The 14,677-nt window shown below is 51.4% G+C and overlaps 1 protein-coding gene across 1 annotated transcript in view; it reads left to right on the top strand.

The window, feature by feature from the left end:
- The first annotated feature begins 9,775 nt into the window (after nucleotides 1–9,775).
- The window catches only part of SULT2B1 (sulfotransferase family 2B member 1), a 48,400-nt gene continuing 43,498 nt past the window's right edge, over nucleotides 9,776–14,677 (top strand). Inside the window, exon 1 of the mRNA XM_053606479.1 lies at nucleotides 9,776–9,959. Coding sequence (XP_053462454.1) covers nucleotides 9,889–9,959 — 71 coding nt within the window. The 5' untranslated portion in view covers nucleotides 9,776–9,888. The remainder of the gene's footprint in view (nucleotides 9,960–14,677) is intronic.

The raw sequence follows: 14,677 nt of genomic DNA, 5'->3' as shown, positions 1-14,677 counted from the left end.
CATCTAATTTTTAATGCATATTGAAGTAAGCTGCAAAGAGCAGCTCCTTCACTTTAAAGCCTTTCAACAAGGATATCGTTGGCCCGGCACGGTGGGTCATGCCTGTAATCCTAGCACAATCTGGGAGGCCAAAGCGGGTGGATTGCCTGAGCTCAGGAGTTCAAGATCATCTTGAGTAAGAGTGAGTGAGACCCCCTCTCTACTAAAAATAGAAAAAACTAGCCAAGTGTGGTGGAGTATGCCTGTAGTCCCAGCACCCTCCCTAAAGCGCAGCCCAAGGAGGCTGAGGCAAGAGGATTGCTCAAACCCAAGAGTTTGAGTTTGCTATAAATTAGGCTGATGCCACAGTGCTCTAGCCCAGCCGACAGAGTGAGACTATGTCTCAAGGAAAAAAAAAAAAAAAAAAACTAACTAATCAGGTCATTGCAAGCAGCTGTAATACCAGCTACTTGGAAGGCTGAGGCAGAAGGATCACTTGAGCCAGAATTTGAGGTTGCCGTGAGCTAAGCTGACACCAGGGCACTCCAGCCAGGGGCAAGAGAGTAAGACTCGGGCGGTGCCTGTGGCTCAGTGAGCAGGGCGCCGGCCCCATATACCGAGGGTGGCGGGTTCAAACCCAGCCCCGGCTAAACTGCAACAAAAAAAATAGCCGGGCATGGTGGCGGGCGCCTGTAGTCCCAGCTGCTTGGGAGGCTGAGGCAAGAGAATCGCGGAAGCCCAAGAGTTAGAGGTTGCTGTGAGCCGTGTGACGTCATGGCACTCTACCCGAGGGCGGTACAGTGAGACTCTGTCTCTACAAAAAAAAAAGAGAGAGTAAGACTCTTTCTCAAACAAACAAAACAAGGATACTATTGACTGGAGTTCAGTGTTTGTTCACAACTGTATTTTTTTTAGTGGAGTGAAATTTACAAGTGATGTAATGGATATAATGCCGGGATCTTAAATCTGTGAGTCTTAAGAAACACATAACCGTGTATTCCTTCCCTTTTGTTGTTCCTTATCTGAGGAGTTGAAAATTCCGGATTAGTGTCCCAAATGGGAAGATCTGGCCTTCTGGATTTGTCTCTTTCCTTTTTGGACTCTTTGTTTCTCTGTTTCACACAAACTGGAAGGTGAGTCTAGCTCAGCGTTCCGACCCTTGGCACTGCTGACATGTGGGACTGGATGGTTTTCCCACTGGGGGGGGGCTGCCCTGTGCACTGCAGGAGGCTGAGCCGCACTCCTGGATTAGCCAGTGGCATCTCCTCCCCAGTTGCAACAACTTTGCCAAATGTCCCTAGTGAAGAAGGGGTCACTTGCTAAATGAGGTTTGGTTAGATCTGGGCTCAACATTTGTGACATGAATTCTCGCCAGGATGTTCAGAGAGCTATAGATGTGTGGTGGTGAGGGGAGTGGACAAAAGCTTCCTCCTGAGACTCCAAACCAACAGGGGAGACGGTTGCACGTGGACCCCCCTGAAGCTTCTGATTTCCTCATCCTGGGGACTAGTCTTTTTTTTTTTTCAATTCTCTTGAGACAGACTTTCACTCTGTCTCCTTGGGTAGGGCGCTGGGACATCATAGCTCACACAACCTCAAACTCCTGGGCTCAAGCAATCCTCTTGCCTCAACCGCCTGAGTAGTTGAGACTACAGGCGGCTGCCACAATATCTGGCTAGTTTTCCTATTTTTAGCAGAGATGAGATCTTGCTTAGGCTCAAGCTGGTCTCGAACTCCTGAGCTCAGGTGATCCACCCACCTCAGCCTCCCAGATTGCTGGGAATACAGGTGTCAGCCACAGTACCCAGTATGGGACTGGCTTCTAAAAGCTGCTCGGGGGATTCTGATGGGCAGCCTTGGTGAGGACTAGTGATCCAGGTGATAAATGTGTTAATTAAGCACATGTATTGTGAGCCAAGAAAGGTACAAAGAGTTTTTCATTGGGCCCAGTTCATGCCAGGGCAGCAGCAGCTTGGAGGGGCTGGGTTCAAGTCCCAGGACTGCCCTTGACTCACCACAGCTTGGTGACGACAGCCTCTGTGTCTCAGTTTCCTGCCGTGTAGAATGGGGATAATAATAGTGCCTACTCATAATGTCATCATGAGGCTTAACTAAGTAGCTGTGCAGATCTCTTGGCCTCGTGCCAAGCACCAAGTATGCACTACCTAAGTGTTTGACAAATACAATAAAACTGTGACTGTGTATCTTGGCGTGACAAAGGTGTCTCTGGTTGTGTAATGGTGTCTATGCATTGGCAAGGCAAGCTGGTTTCCCTTGGCGGGGAAAGAGCCTGCATGGGAGGAAGCAGCGTGAAGAGCCAATCCCCAGGCACAGAGGAAAACTGAGGCACAGCCCTGCCTCTAGACCAGTGGTTCTCAACCTTCCTAATGCCAAGGCTCTTCAATACAGTTCCTGTGGATTGCGACCCACAGGTTGAGAACAGCTGATGTAGACCTTTACCTGTGCTGTCTGCTTTCCCCTGAATGTTCTCTCCTTCCCGCACCTCCTTCAAATGCTTGCTTAGATGTCAACACCTCAGGTCCCTCCCCACACCTCTATCCCTCAATCTTTCACCTGTCTTACTTACTCAATGGCACTACATTTACACATTTACCTGGAAAGCTCTTCCTGTAGGGCACTTTCATACCATTATTAAGGCTGTGTGTTATATACCATTTTTTTTTTTTTTGAGACAGAGTTTCACTTCGTTGCCCTTGGTAGAGTGCTGTGGCATCACAGCTCACAGCAACCTCCAGTTCTTGGGCTTAGGTGATTCTCTTGCCTCAGCCTCCCAAGTAGCTGGGATTGCAGGTGCCCGCTACAGCACCCTGCTATTTTTTTGTTGTTGCAGTTTGGCTGGGGCCGGATTTGAACCTGCCACCCCTGGCATATGGCGACGGTGCCCTACTCACTGAGCCATAGGCGCCACCCTATATACCCGTATTTTTAAAAATTCATTTTCTAATTGACATAAAGGTGCTATATAGACCATCAGCTCTTCCCCTGGGCCCCCTGCTCTGGCAGTACTGGTCTCTTCCACCGTCCTTCCTCACACCAGGCACCAGCCAACCCCAGGGCCTTTTACACTGGCTGCTCTCAACTCTGCAACATTATATCTCAACTGATACCCATCCAGTTTGTCACCTCATCAAGGTCGGGTCTCCTGCTGACAGAGAGTCCTGCCCTGAGTGCCCACCTCCAAAACAGCCCCTGGTTCACATTCCAGCCCCTTCACCTGTCTGAGGATTTTTACTATTTGTCACTCCTGTCATTTTATGTGATTTTTATTTCTTTGCCTTCTTTCTCCTTCATTGCTCTATTAGTTTCCTATTGCTGCTGTAACAGTGACCACGAACATACCGGTTTAAACATGACACAAGTTTGTTATCTTACAGTTCTGGAGGGTAGAAGTCCAAATGGTGCTTACTAGGCTCAAATTGAGATATGGGGAGGGCTGCATTCCTTCCGGGAGCTCTAGGGAAGAGTCTGTGTCCCAACCTCAGCTGCTGGAGGCAGCCCGCATCCTCGGCTGGAGGCCCTCTCCCCCCACCTTCAGAGCCAGCGGCAACATCTTCCAATCTCTCTCTGGCTCAGAGCCTCCTGTCTCTCTTTTTCCACCTATTAAGGAGCCTTGTAGTAACAGTTAGGGCATCTCAAGATCCTTAATTTGATTGTTCCTGCAAAATCCCTTTTGCAATGGCAGGTCACATGTTCACAGGTTCCGGGATCAGGACGTGAATGTCTCTAAGGGACATTATTCTGCCCACCACAAGTCCATTCTCCTTTTTTGCTGACCATCATGTCTCTGGTGCCTGGCACACAACAGGCGCGCAGCAGGCACTGCCGAATGAATGAACTCACAAGGATGGGAAGCAGGGCACATGTGTGGCAGAGCAGGTTTTTTGGGATTGAGGGCCAGGAGGAAGCCAGGAACCTGGAGGAAGTGGGGCAGCGCCCCAGCCCAGCCCTTGGCAGGAGGAGAACAGAGAGCATGGAGGAACAGGATGATCGGCAGAAAGATGAAGCAGTGATTGGGGGATCAGGGCATCCTGTTCTCCCACTTGGCCCGCCTCCCGCCCACCTGTTCTCTACTTGGGCTGGGCCCAGGCCTCCCTGAAGCTTGCAGGGAGGGGAGGGAGTGGGGGGGGGGTCTGTAGGGATGCCCAACTGGCATGGCAGGTTTGGCTGGTCCCAGCATTTGGCAGAGGAGAGAGCCAGGGACGGGTGAGGATGGTGCTGGGAGCGCCCCTGAGGCCCGGAAGATGGAATCTGGAGCGTCCTCTTTGCTCACTGGTCCACTCCTGCAGACCCCCAGACCCCATGCACACACCCCCACCCCAGGAGCCTCACTTGGCTCAGTCTGTCCCAGTCCCCCAGGACCAGGTTGGGTAACTTCCCTGACCCCCAGCCCCTCCACCCTCAGGCTCAAGAGTCTGGGTCTTCACCTTCTGGCTCCTTACACATCATCACCACTGATCTTGACCTCTTGGGGCCCCTGCTCTGTGTACACTGCCTCCCTCCCCTCCCATTTCTCTTGTTGTGATCAGGCAGCTGGTAAGGACCCAGGTTCCCAAGGGCCCACTCGCAGGCTTCCCACCTGTCTCTGTTCCCTCTGGGACCCAGGAGTCAGGGCTCTCAGTCATCTCCTCCTGGGAAGGACACTACAGGCGTGGGTGTGGGGCAGCCCCCATGAGCCCTCCAGCTCAGCCCAGCCCAGGACCAGGGCAGGCAGGGTGGTGTGAGTGTGTGGGGTGAGGCCGGGCAGGCGGTGGTATCGGCCCTGGGGCAGGCTCATCCTTGGGAATGGAGTAATCGGGGTGGAGGGCAGAGACGGAGGTTTCTGCAACGCTGCACATACCAAGATGTCCCCACTGATTAAAGGGGAGACTGGGGGTGCGGGGGAACCAGTGCAGCTGTGAGGTGTCAACTTCCCTCCTCCCACCCCACCCAGCTGAGGCTTCCTCCTTCAAGGGGCCCTGAGTAGCCTTAGGGACAGGGGTGTCCCTAGCCACCCCTAATCCCCTCTTCCCCTACTCCTTCCCAAGGTTCAGGCATCTAAATGTCCCATTTTTGTCTGTCTGGGTCACCCAGGAATCCAGGCCCCCAGCCCTGAACTGTGCCCATCCCACCCCCCTGTTCAGGCTTCTGCTCTGCTCCTTCCTGACATTGGGATCCAGGTGCTCTGCTCCCCACCCCACCCCCACTCTGCCCTCTGGGGAATCCAGGTCTGGCTGTCCTGGCTCTCCCAGAATTCCTGGCACTTACTAGCTTCTAATGGAAAGATCTGACTCTGGAGGTGACAATGGCCTCAATTCTGTGGAAACATGACCTCATGACCTAGTGACCTCCCTGTAGCCAGGTCAGAGCTCCAAGAGCAAAAATGGCATATCTTAGAGCTTAGGGAGGGGGCAAAAAGGGGCCGTCAGGAGAGGCTAGGGCATTCCCATGGGGTACAAGGGAGGCAGGCTTGAGAACCCTCCAGCTCCTTGTTCACCACACTCTGCTACACTGAGCTCAGCAGGGAGACCTCCCAGCCTCCCTTTGGCAAGGAGTCTGGGGTGGGTGGGAGCCCTCCCTGTGGCTGATGGCACATGTAGGTGACATGTCCAGCTTCTGGGTGCTCTTAGGGTTGGAGGGTTAGCGCGCCCATCCTGACCTGGCCCAGTCCATCTCCACCTGGCTGTTCTCCCTGCCACCCTTAAGCCCCCAGGGATGGGTGTGAGTGACCTTGGCTGCCTACACAGTTGGCCCACACCCAGGGACCCAGTACTACCTCCCTATCCCCAGGTTCCCCTTCTTTGGCCTGGAGGAAGCACCTCCTAGTGTCTGTCCAGCCGCTAGGTCTTTGCCTGCCAGACTTTTGCCTTTTCCACTCAGGTCCAGCTTACTCACCTGAGCTTTACTCTCTTCCCTTGGTTTTCCCTACTGGGGTGTCCTTTGCTTTGGAAAGCCATTCCTGACTTCCTAAGGAGGCCCTGGCTGCCACAGGCAGGATACCAAGCCGACAGGTCAATACAGATAGTTCACAAGACACGTAATAGCATTTAATATAGGTTTATTTTATTTTATTTTTGACACATAATAGCATTTTAAACTTTCTAGTTGCCATATATATACATATATATATATATTTTTTTTTTTTTTTTTTGTAGAGACAGAGTCTCACTTTATCGCCCCTGGTAGAGTGCTGTGGCAACCTCCAACTCCTGGGCTTAGGTGATTCTCTTGCCTCAGCCTCCTGAGTAGCTGGGACTACAGCGCCTGCCACAATGCATGGCTATTTTCTTGTTGCAGTTTGGCTGGGGTTGGGTTTGAACCTGCCACCCTCGATGTATGGGGCTGGCGCCCTACTCACTGAGCCACAGGCACCACCCTAGTTGCCATACTTTTTGAAAAGTAAAAAGAAACGAGTGAGGGGCTGGGTGCAGTGGCTCATGCCTATAATCCCAACACTTTAGGAGGATAAGGCAGGAGGACCGAGTGAACCCAGAAATTTGAGACCCATCTGGGTGATACAATTGAGACCATATCTCTACAAATAAATTAAAAAAAAAATGTTAGCCAGGTGTGGTGGTGGGTACCTATAATCCCAGATACTCAAGAGGTTGAGGCAGGAGGATCGCTTGAGTCTGGGAGTTGGTGGTTGTAGTGAGAAGTGAGGATACCACTGCATTCTAGCCCAGGAGACAGAACAATACCTTGTCTCACCAGAAAAAAAAAAAAAGTTAAGGGGCAGTGCCTGTGGCTCAAAGGAGTAGGGTGCCGGCCCCATATGCCAAAAGGGGTGGGTGCAAACCCAGCCCCAGCCAAAAACTGCAAAAAAAAAAAAACAAAAAAAGAAGTTAAATGATTGTAGGGATATATCCAAAATACCATCATTTCAATGTAATCAATATAAATCACTCATGAGATGTTTTATTTGCTTTGTGATTCAATCCACATGTTCAACTACCAGCTGTTAAATTCATATGGGGGTCTTACCAATGCATTAATGTCATGTTTAAGGGGAAAGTATTTTATATGTTTCTCTGTTTTCAAAGTTAAAATTAAATTAATTAAAATGAAATAAAATTGAAAAATTTTACTTCCTCAGTCACATGTGACACATTTCTGGTGCTAAATAGCACCTGCAGCTGGTGACTCCTGAGTTGGACAGCACAGCTCTGAGCCGTGTTTATTTACCTGTCTCATTTATAGACACAGTGCCAGAGATTGAACCAGAGGAGGCCTCTCCAGATATTAGCTAGGAAAATGGCTAGATGAATGAATGGATAGAGGATAGATGGATAGACGGATGGATGGATGGATGGATGCATGGACAGAGGATGTATGGATGTATGTGGTTGGTTGGATGGATGATGAATGGAGGGGTGGCTGAGTGGATGAATGGTTGGATGGATGAATGGATGGATGATTAGACAAGTAGTTGGATGAATGGATGAGTGAGGAATGGAGAGGTGGCTGCATGAATGGATGGAGGGATTGATGGATGGAGGGATAATGGATATATGATTGAATGGCTGGATAGGTGCATGATTGGGTAGATGGTTGGTTGGATAAATGGATGTAGGGATGGATTGGTGAATGGATGGATGCCTACGTGGGTAGAGGAATGAACAGCTGGAGAAGTGTCCAGGCAGGGTGTCCAGGCTTAGCCCACCAGACATCAGGGGTGTACACTCAGGCCTGGATGAGGATGCCTGGCCCTGTTGCTCTCCCACTAGCCCTGCAAGGGAGCCCTTTTCACAGGTGGGAGCTTCAAGGTTTAGTGCCCAAAACCTGAGGATGTGCAGATGTGGAGTCGGTCATGTGACCAGGAGCAGGGATGGGGGCACTCTCACAGCTCACCATCTTAGCCATGGGAACTGCAGGGATGCGGCGCCCCAGGATGTTTGTCTTCTGTCCAGCTTCAGGGTGAGGGTGGGCAATGTTGTGTGGCCAAGTCTCACTACCTCTCTGGGACCCCCTTTCTGTATCTGTTAGGTGATTCTGACATCTCCCATGCTCCACACCCATACACCAGTAAGCGGTCAGTAAATATAGTTTTAAGTGATGTTATTTTTGTGTTTATTCAATTAACCAAAATTTCTCTGGCACATACCAGAAAATGAAGAGAAATTTCTAGAAAGAGTCTACCAAAATATGTGTTGTGGTTATCTCACTAGGTTGGAGGAGGGTCATAGGGACTTTTATTTCCTTTCTAGGTTTATCTACTCAGAAGTTGGCTGGTTTAGGTTTTTTTAAAAAAACAAGGTACACATATTCCTTTTGTCCTATAAAAATAAGTCATTTCCTGTGGAGAGGTTAGGGTTCCAAGCCCGATGCCAGGAGACCAGCAGGTGGGGAGGATCAGGGTGGGGATAGATCAAAAGCCCACCATGTGCCAAAGTCCCTGCCAGCACTGAGGAATGTCTCACTTGGCCCTCACAACCACTCGATGAAGTGGGTACCATTTACAGGTTGGGAAACCAAGGCACACAAGGGTCAATGAGCCTGGCTCCAGGCCCCACAGCTGGAGGTGCTGGAGCTGGAAATCAAACTAGAGCCGTGCCCTTGGCACTCCCATGCCTGACCATGTCTAGTGGTTACGGTTGTATTTCTGTGTCTCTCCTTGTCTCTCGCTATCTCCAGTTCTCTCTGTGTGTCTCTGTCCCCTCTGTGTCTCTCTTTGTCTCTTGCTGTGAGAGAGACAGTGTCTCTCACATCTCTGACCCTCTCTCCCTCCCTGTCTCCTGCTCCTGCCTTGTCTGCACTGCAGTGCCCTGAGTGCTTCTGTGTGTGTCTGTTTCCATAGTGTCAGCCACAAGGACAGAGTTGCTGTCTATCTTGTTCCTGGCAATGTCCCCACACTTAAAGCAGTGCCTGACCCATAGGAGATAAATATTTATTTTTTTCTTTTTTGAGACAGAGTTTCACTTTGTTGCCCTGGGTAGTATGCCCTGGCATCATAGCTCACAGCAACTCAAATTCCTGAGTGCAAGCGATTCACTTGCCTCAGCCTCCAGAGTAACTGGGACTATAGGTGCCCACCACAACACCCAGCTATTTTTAGAGATGGTGTCTCGCTCTTCCTCGGGCTGGTCTTGAACTTGTAAGCTCAAGCAATCCACCTGCCTCAGCCTCTCAGAGTGCTGGGATTACACGTGTGAGCCACTGCGCCTGGCTCAGGGGTCCCCAAACTACGGCCCGCAGGCCACATGCAGCGGTGTGATTGTATTTGTTCCTGTTTTGTTTTTTTATTTCAAAATAAGATATGTGAGGGCGGCGCCTGTGGCTCAACAGAGTAGGGTGCTGGCCCCATATGCCGGAGGTGGCGGGTTCAAACCTAGCCCCGGCCAAAAACTGCAAATAATAATAATAATAATAAAATAAGATATGTGCAGTGTGCATAGGAATTTGTTCATAGTTTTGTTTTGTTTTTTTTAAACTATAGTCCGGCCCTCCAAAGGTCTGAGGGACAGTGAACTGGCCCCCTGTTTAAAAAGTTTTGAGGGCCCCTGCGAATTTCCTGAATGAATGAACTCCCTGAGATAGGTGGGCTCAGCTCCATTCATCAACTAAGCTAACTGAGGCTCCAGGTGGGTACATACACGCCTGGAGCAGCCGGCCAGAAGGTTCCTATGTGGGCTTGGCGCTGACCCCCTGTACTCTGCCCCTAGCCACTTGATGCTGGGGCATGCCCATCACGGCTCCTCCCCGCCCTCGGAGCAGGGTGGCTCCCTCTGGCCTCTCCCACTGTCGGAGGCGTGGGTTGCAGCTGGGAGAACCGGCTGAATGCTGCCCCTCCCCTTGGGCTGGGCTTAGAGGTAGGCACCTGGCGGGCTCCCCGGGTAGCAGACAGCGCAGACACCTGGCCCCCTGCCGCCTGCTCCCTCCTGGTCCTCCCCTCCCTGCCCAAGCCCATCTGCCATGGACGGGCCGTCTGACTCCCAGATTTCTGCTCTGTGGGACACCTATGAGAAGGACATCTCGGAAATCAGGTAAGGCCAGACCTGTCCAGGAGCAGGAAACCCCCATGGAAGAGGTGGCCTGCAGGAGAAGCCAAGAGCTGCGGTAACAGTCGCCTCTGGCCTCGTGCAGCTTCAGACTCACCCTGGACTTGGCTGGCTATGCTGAGCTGGCCCAGCCTGGCCCCCTTGGGGTATAGGTCCCTCCTGTGGAGGGAGAATGGGGACCTGGCTGTGCTGAGTCACCAGCTGAGATGCCTGAGGTACCCTGTTCCTCTCAGGATCTCAGTTTTTCTATCTGTCAAAGGGGTCCATAAGCCCCTGGTCTCCCTATGAGAGGGCTGGATGAGAACAGGCAGCTTGGTGCACAATAGTTGTTCAGGAAATGTCAGGACCCATTGTTCCCTGCTTTTCCACAGGACATCCCAAGCAAGCTTGTGAATAATGGGGGTGTTTCTCTCGCGGGAGCTCAGAATATTACACCTGCTCAGAATTTTACAGATGTTAGGGAGGATGGAGAGCAGAGGTGGGAGGGTGGGGTTGCATCTGAGTCCAGAGGGAGAAGTTGTGTCCCAGGGTCTTGAGGGCCAAGAGGGTGGGCTCTGCACTCTTTACCTTCATAGGAGTGGTTAGGGCAGAGCGTTTCCCACCTCTCTGGGCACGATGTGACTCCTCCGTTGCTGGGGATGAGTCAGGTACTAACAGTACCTGCTTTCCAGATGGGGAAACTGAGGCTGGGAGGGGATGTGACCTGAACATGACAATTACAAAGCAAATTTGAAGCCAGTCTGTCTGACCCCAGAATCTGTGGTTTCTTTCTTTATCTTCTTGGTGATACTCCTGTTATGCCCCTCCCCAAGGCTCCGTCTTTCAGATGAGCAAGAAGAGGCCCAGAGAGGGCAGGCAGCCTGCCTATGAGCATACAGTGAGCGGCTGACATGTTCTCCAACACCGTTATCTTGTGCTCTTGCCAAACAACATTCTCCTGGTGCCCAGGCCCTCCAGCCAGTCTTGGCTATGAAGAAGGAGACAACCCAGCCCTGTCCCCACCCCAGGGACCTCACTCCATCATACTGTTTGTGGTCCTCTCCTCTCCCCCAGCTGGGGTGTGGAGAGGCCTTCCTGTGCTCAGGACTCCAGACATAGGAGCAGTTGAATCCTGAATACTGTGTGACTTAGACAAGCTTCCTAGGGTCTCTGGGCCTTTCAAGCTGAGAGTAGCCACCATGCAGACCCCAATTCTGCCTGAGGGATGTCCAAGCATCCTCTATTCCACATTCTTTTGTCCAGGCTTTCTGGTTCTACAGTTTCTGCCAGAGATAAATCAGCTGGCCTCAGAGTTCCCCCTCTCTGGGAAGGTCTTACCCCCACTCCAATCCAGGAAGCCTCTTTATCTCCTACTGCCCAGCACTTGGCCGTAAAATTCCCCAAGTGACCTTGCTAAGTATGTGGACTGGATTTAGTCATTTGCCCTCTCTGAACCTCAGTTTCCTCATCTGAGACATGGGGACAAATAGTCCTTAAAATGCTGTTCACAGCCCCCTGGAGCCCTTAGGATCTCACACTTCCTTGAGCTTCTGGAGCCCCCTAGACCTAAGTGAACCTTTCAGGAGCCTTAGTCTTCTCTCCTGGGGCTTGTTCCCCTGGGTACCCCTCCCAGGCCTCTCAAGTGCAAAGCATCCCCAGAATGCCTGTGGCTCCAGAGATGCCCATGTCAAGGTTGCCCCAACTATTACTGGGTCATGCCTGCAGGCCTCATATTTACCCCTACTTTGCTCTCTGCCCCCTAGCCTGACAGTCCCCAAGCCCCAAGTTCTCAGGGCCCCAGCTCAGGCCTCACCATCTCCCCCTGGAGTCTTGTCCCATACTCCAGGTCCCAGAGCTGCCCCTTCTGCCCTCTCGGCCATCCTGGGAATTCCTCAGCATCCAGTCCCTCCAGACCCTGATGCTGTGACCTTCACCCCCCAGCCCCAAGCCAATCTCCCTAGTCTGCATTCCATCCATGCTATTATACCAGATGCCCTGGCCCTACCTCACTATTCCCTGCCCCAGTGCCTTTGCACATTCGACCCTTTCCCCAGAGATTTCAGAGAGATCTTTTCTTATCCCCAAATATATCCCTGGCCCTCTCCAGCTCAAGGCCCTTCTGTATCTCATCAGCACACACAGTGATGGTTTCCAAGACCTTTTTAAGGCTCAGATTTCCTTCCTCCAAGAGAAGTTCTTGTTCCCAGCTGAAACACACAATAGAGATCAAGAGAGAGCTGCTCCAATTTGAAATGGGAGAGTGGGCTGGGCTCCAGGGTCCCCTCTTGTCCCCCTCATCTGCTTCACACACACCCACATCCACTCTCTTGGTGAACGTGGCTCCAGTGACAATTTGAGACCCTAGTGTGGCCTTTCCACAGTCCTCACCTTTCCCGTTGTTTCCCCAACCTCACCTAGAAATAGGTCTAGAAAGCAGCCTGGATCTCATCTACCTTCGGGCCTCCACACCTGTAGTTTCCTTTGCCAGGGGTGACCTCTGCCCTCTCACCTTAATTTGCCAAACTCCTTTTCAGGCTTTAAGATTCAATGTGGGTAATCTAAAACTTTTGGCCAGGGAGCAGTAGACAAGATGAGCCCATCCCCAGGTCCTGGGTCATGCTGGTCTGTCTTCAGATCTTGTCCTGAGCTGGATGAGGTGACTCACGCCTGTAATCCTAGCACTCTGAGAGGCTGAGGCAGGAGGATTCCTTGAGCTCAGGAGTTCAAGACCAGCCTGAGCAAGATGGAGACCCCGTCTCTATTAAAAATAGAAACATTAACCAGGTGTGGTAGTGGGCACCTGTAGTCCCAGCCACTTGGGAGGCAAGAGGATTGCTTGAACCCAGGAGTTTAAGGTTTCTGTGAGCTAGGTTGAGGCCACTGCCCTCTAATCTGGGCAACAGAGTGAGACTAAAATGTTGGCCTGTTCATGACTAGGCACTGGATATGAGAAATCTGTAAAAAGGATATCAAGAAATGAATGAATGGAGATGAGATTGGGCAACTTGCCAGCTGGAGCTTGCAAAGTATATCAGGGTTAGGAGCTGGAGAGGAGGTCAGGGTGTGCTGGGGAGGAGATGGCAGGGGCAAAGGGACAAAGACTGCTTCTGGAAAATACCAGGCAGCCTGTATCAGAGGGGCAGGGAGCTAGCAGTGGAAACTCCCTACAGAGGACCATCCTGCAGAGACCAGTGTGGCTCCCACAGCTGGGTGAAAGAGACTACCTCTGGCTGGAGTCCATTTCTCCAAGTCCCCAGAACCGAGAAAAGCTAAACCATATAGTGTCTTCAAAACACAGGCATATACAAGTATAATTAATACATAGGTATATATATCTCAAACAAAGAAACAAGGGAAATGGCCAGGATTTAATTTAGGATCACAGCTGACGGGAGGAGCCCAATAATACCAGAAAGATGCATTGCTTGGATTGCTTTAGCTTGGGGGCTTGTTACAAAGTATACTTTATAAATCCGGTATGTGTACCACAGAGCCTTGAATGTATCCAGTGGACTAAGAAGAATAACAAGGGCAAAATAGGGCGGCTCCTGTGGCTCAGTGAGTAGGGCACCGGCCCCATATGCCGAGGGTGGCGGGTTCAAACCCAGCCCCGGCCAAACTGCAACAAAAAAATAGCCGGGCGTTGTGGCGGGCGCCTGTAGTCTCAGCTGCTCGGGAGGCTGAGGCAAGAGAATCACATAAGCCCAAGAGCTGGAGGTTGCTGTGAGCCGTGTGACGCCACGGCACTCTACCAAGGGCAGTAAAGTGAGACTCTGTCTCTACAAAAAAAAAAAAAGGGCAAAATAAACATTTTAAGAGCAAAAAGTCAGGCACAGGAAATAGGCAGGACAGGCGGCAGAGCCAAGGTGGAGAGACAAGCCTGGGGTAATCTTCAAGGCATCTCCAAGGGCTCACTGAGCTGAGTGCTGGCTGTGTCACCTCGCCTAATCCTCACAACCATCTGAGATTAACCACTAGAATGATTATTGTAATCCCATTTCAAATCTGAGTCTCAGAGAGGTTGAATGACTTGCCCAAGGTCACACAGCTGCCAAGTGGGACATAGCCAAGGTTTGAACCAGGAAGAGTTGACTGTATCACTCCCTGGAGGAGAATCTGGGGATGAGCAAGATCAGGAAAGAGCAAGAAGGGGCAGTAGACCCTGCTGAACCGGGAGACGCAGTGGGTGCTCAGAATTTCCTTGCATTTTCTGCTCACAGGGTTGAACCACCACTAGCCCCACCACTGGGGAGGGTCAAAGCCAGAGAAGCCAGGCTAGCTTTTGGAACTGGGGTGGCCTTGGTAACTCAGAATAGCTGTGGTTGCCTCGTCTCCCCACCCACCCCCAAATCCTCTGATCTCAAGTCCTGGTGTGGTCACTTTTCTGATCTCTGCCTCTTTATGGCCAGGAGGGGAGGAGATGCCAGGTCGGGTTTTACAACCCTGACTCCTCCTTCCTTGGGGAGGGCTGAACCACTTGAATGATTTTACTGCCACTGCCCTGCCAGTCGCAGAGCTGTATAAGGAGGTTTTAAACAATAAAGAAATATTAAGTCATTAGGCATCACTGTCTGGGTGGGGTTTGGGCAGGCAGACTGGAGAAAGGGGCTTTGGGGCCCTCACTAGTAGATACAGGGCCTTGGTCAGACTTAGAAAAGGATGCTCACAGCATCCCCACTCACCTGCAAGGGATCCTGGCTTGGGGAGCAGAGGGCAGGAGCTTT

The sequence above is a fragment of the Nycticebus coucang genome, chromosome 10, assembly GCF_027406575.1.
Source record: "Nycticebus coucang isolate mNycCou1 chromosome 10, mNycCou1.pri, whole genome shotgun sequence".
In the NCBI taxonomy this organism is placed as follows: domain Eukaryota; kingdom Metazoa; phylum Chordata; class Mammalia; order Primates; family Lorisidae; genus Nycticebus; species Nycticebus coucang.
Note: the sequence above shows the minus strand (reverse complement) of the source record. Positions and strands in the feature narration are given on the sequence as shown.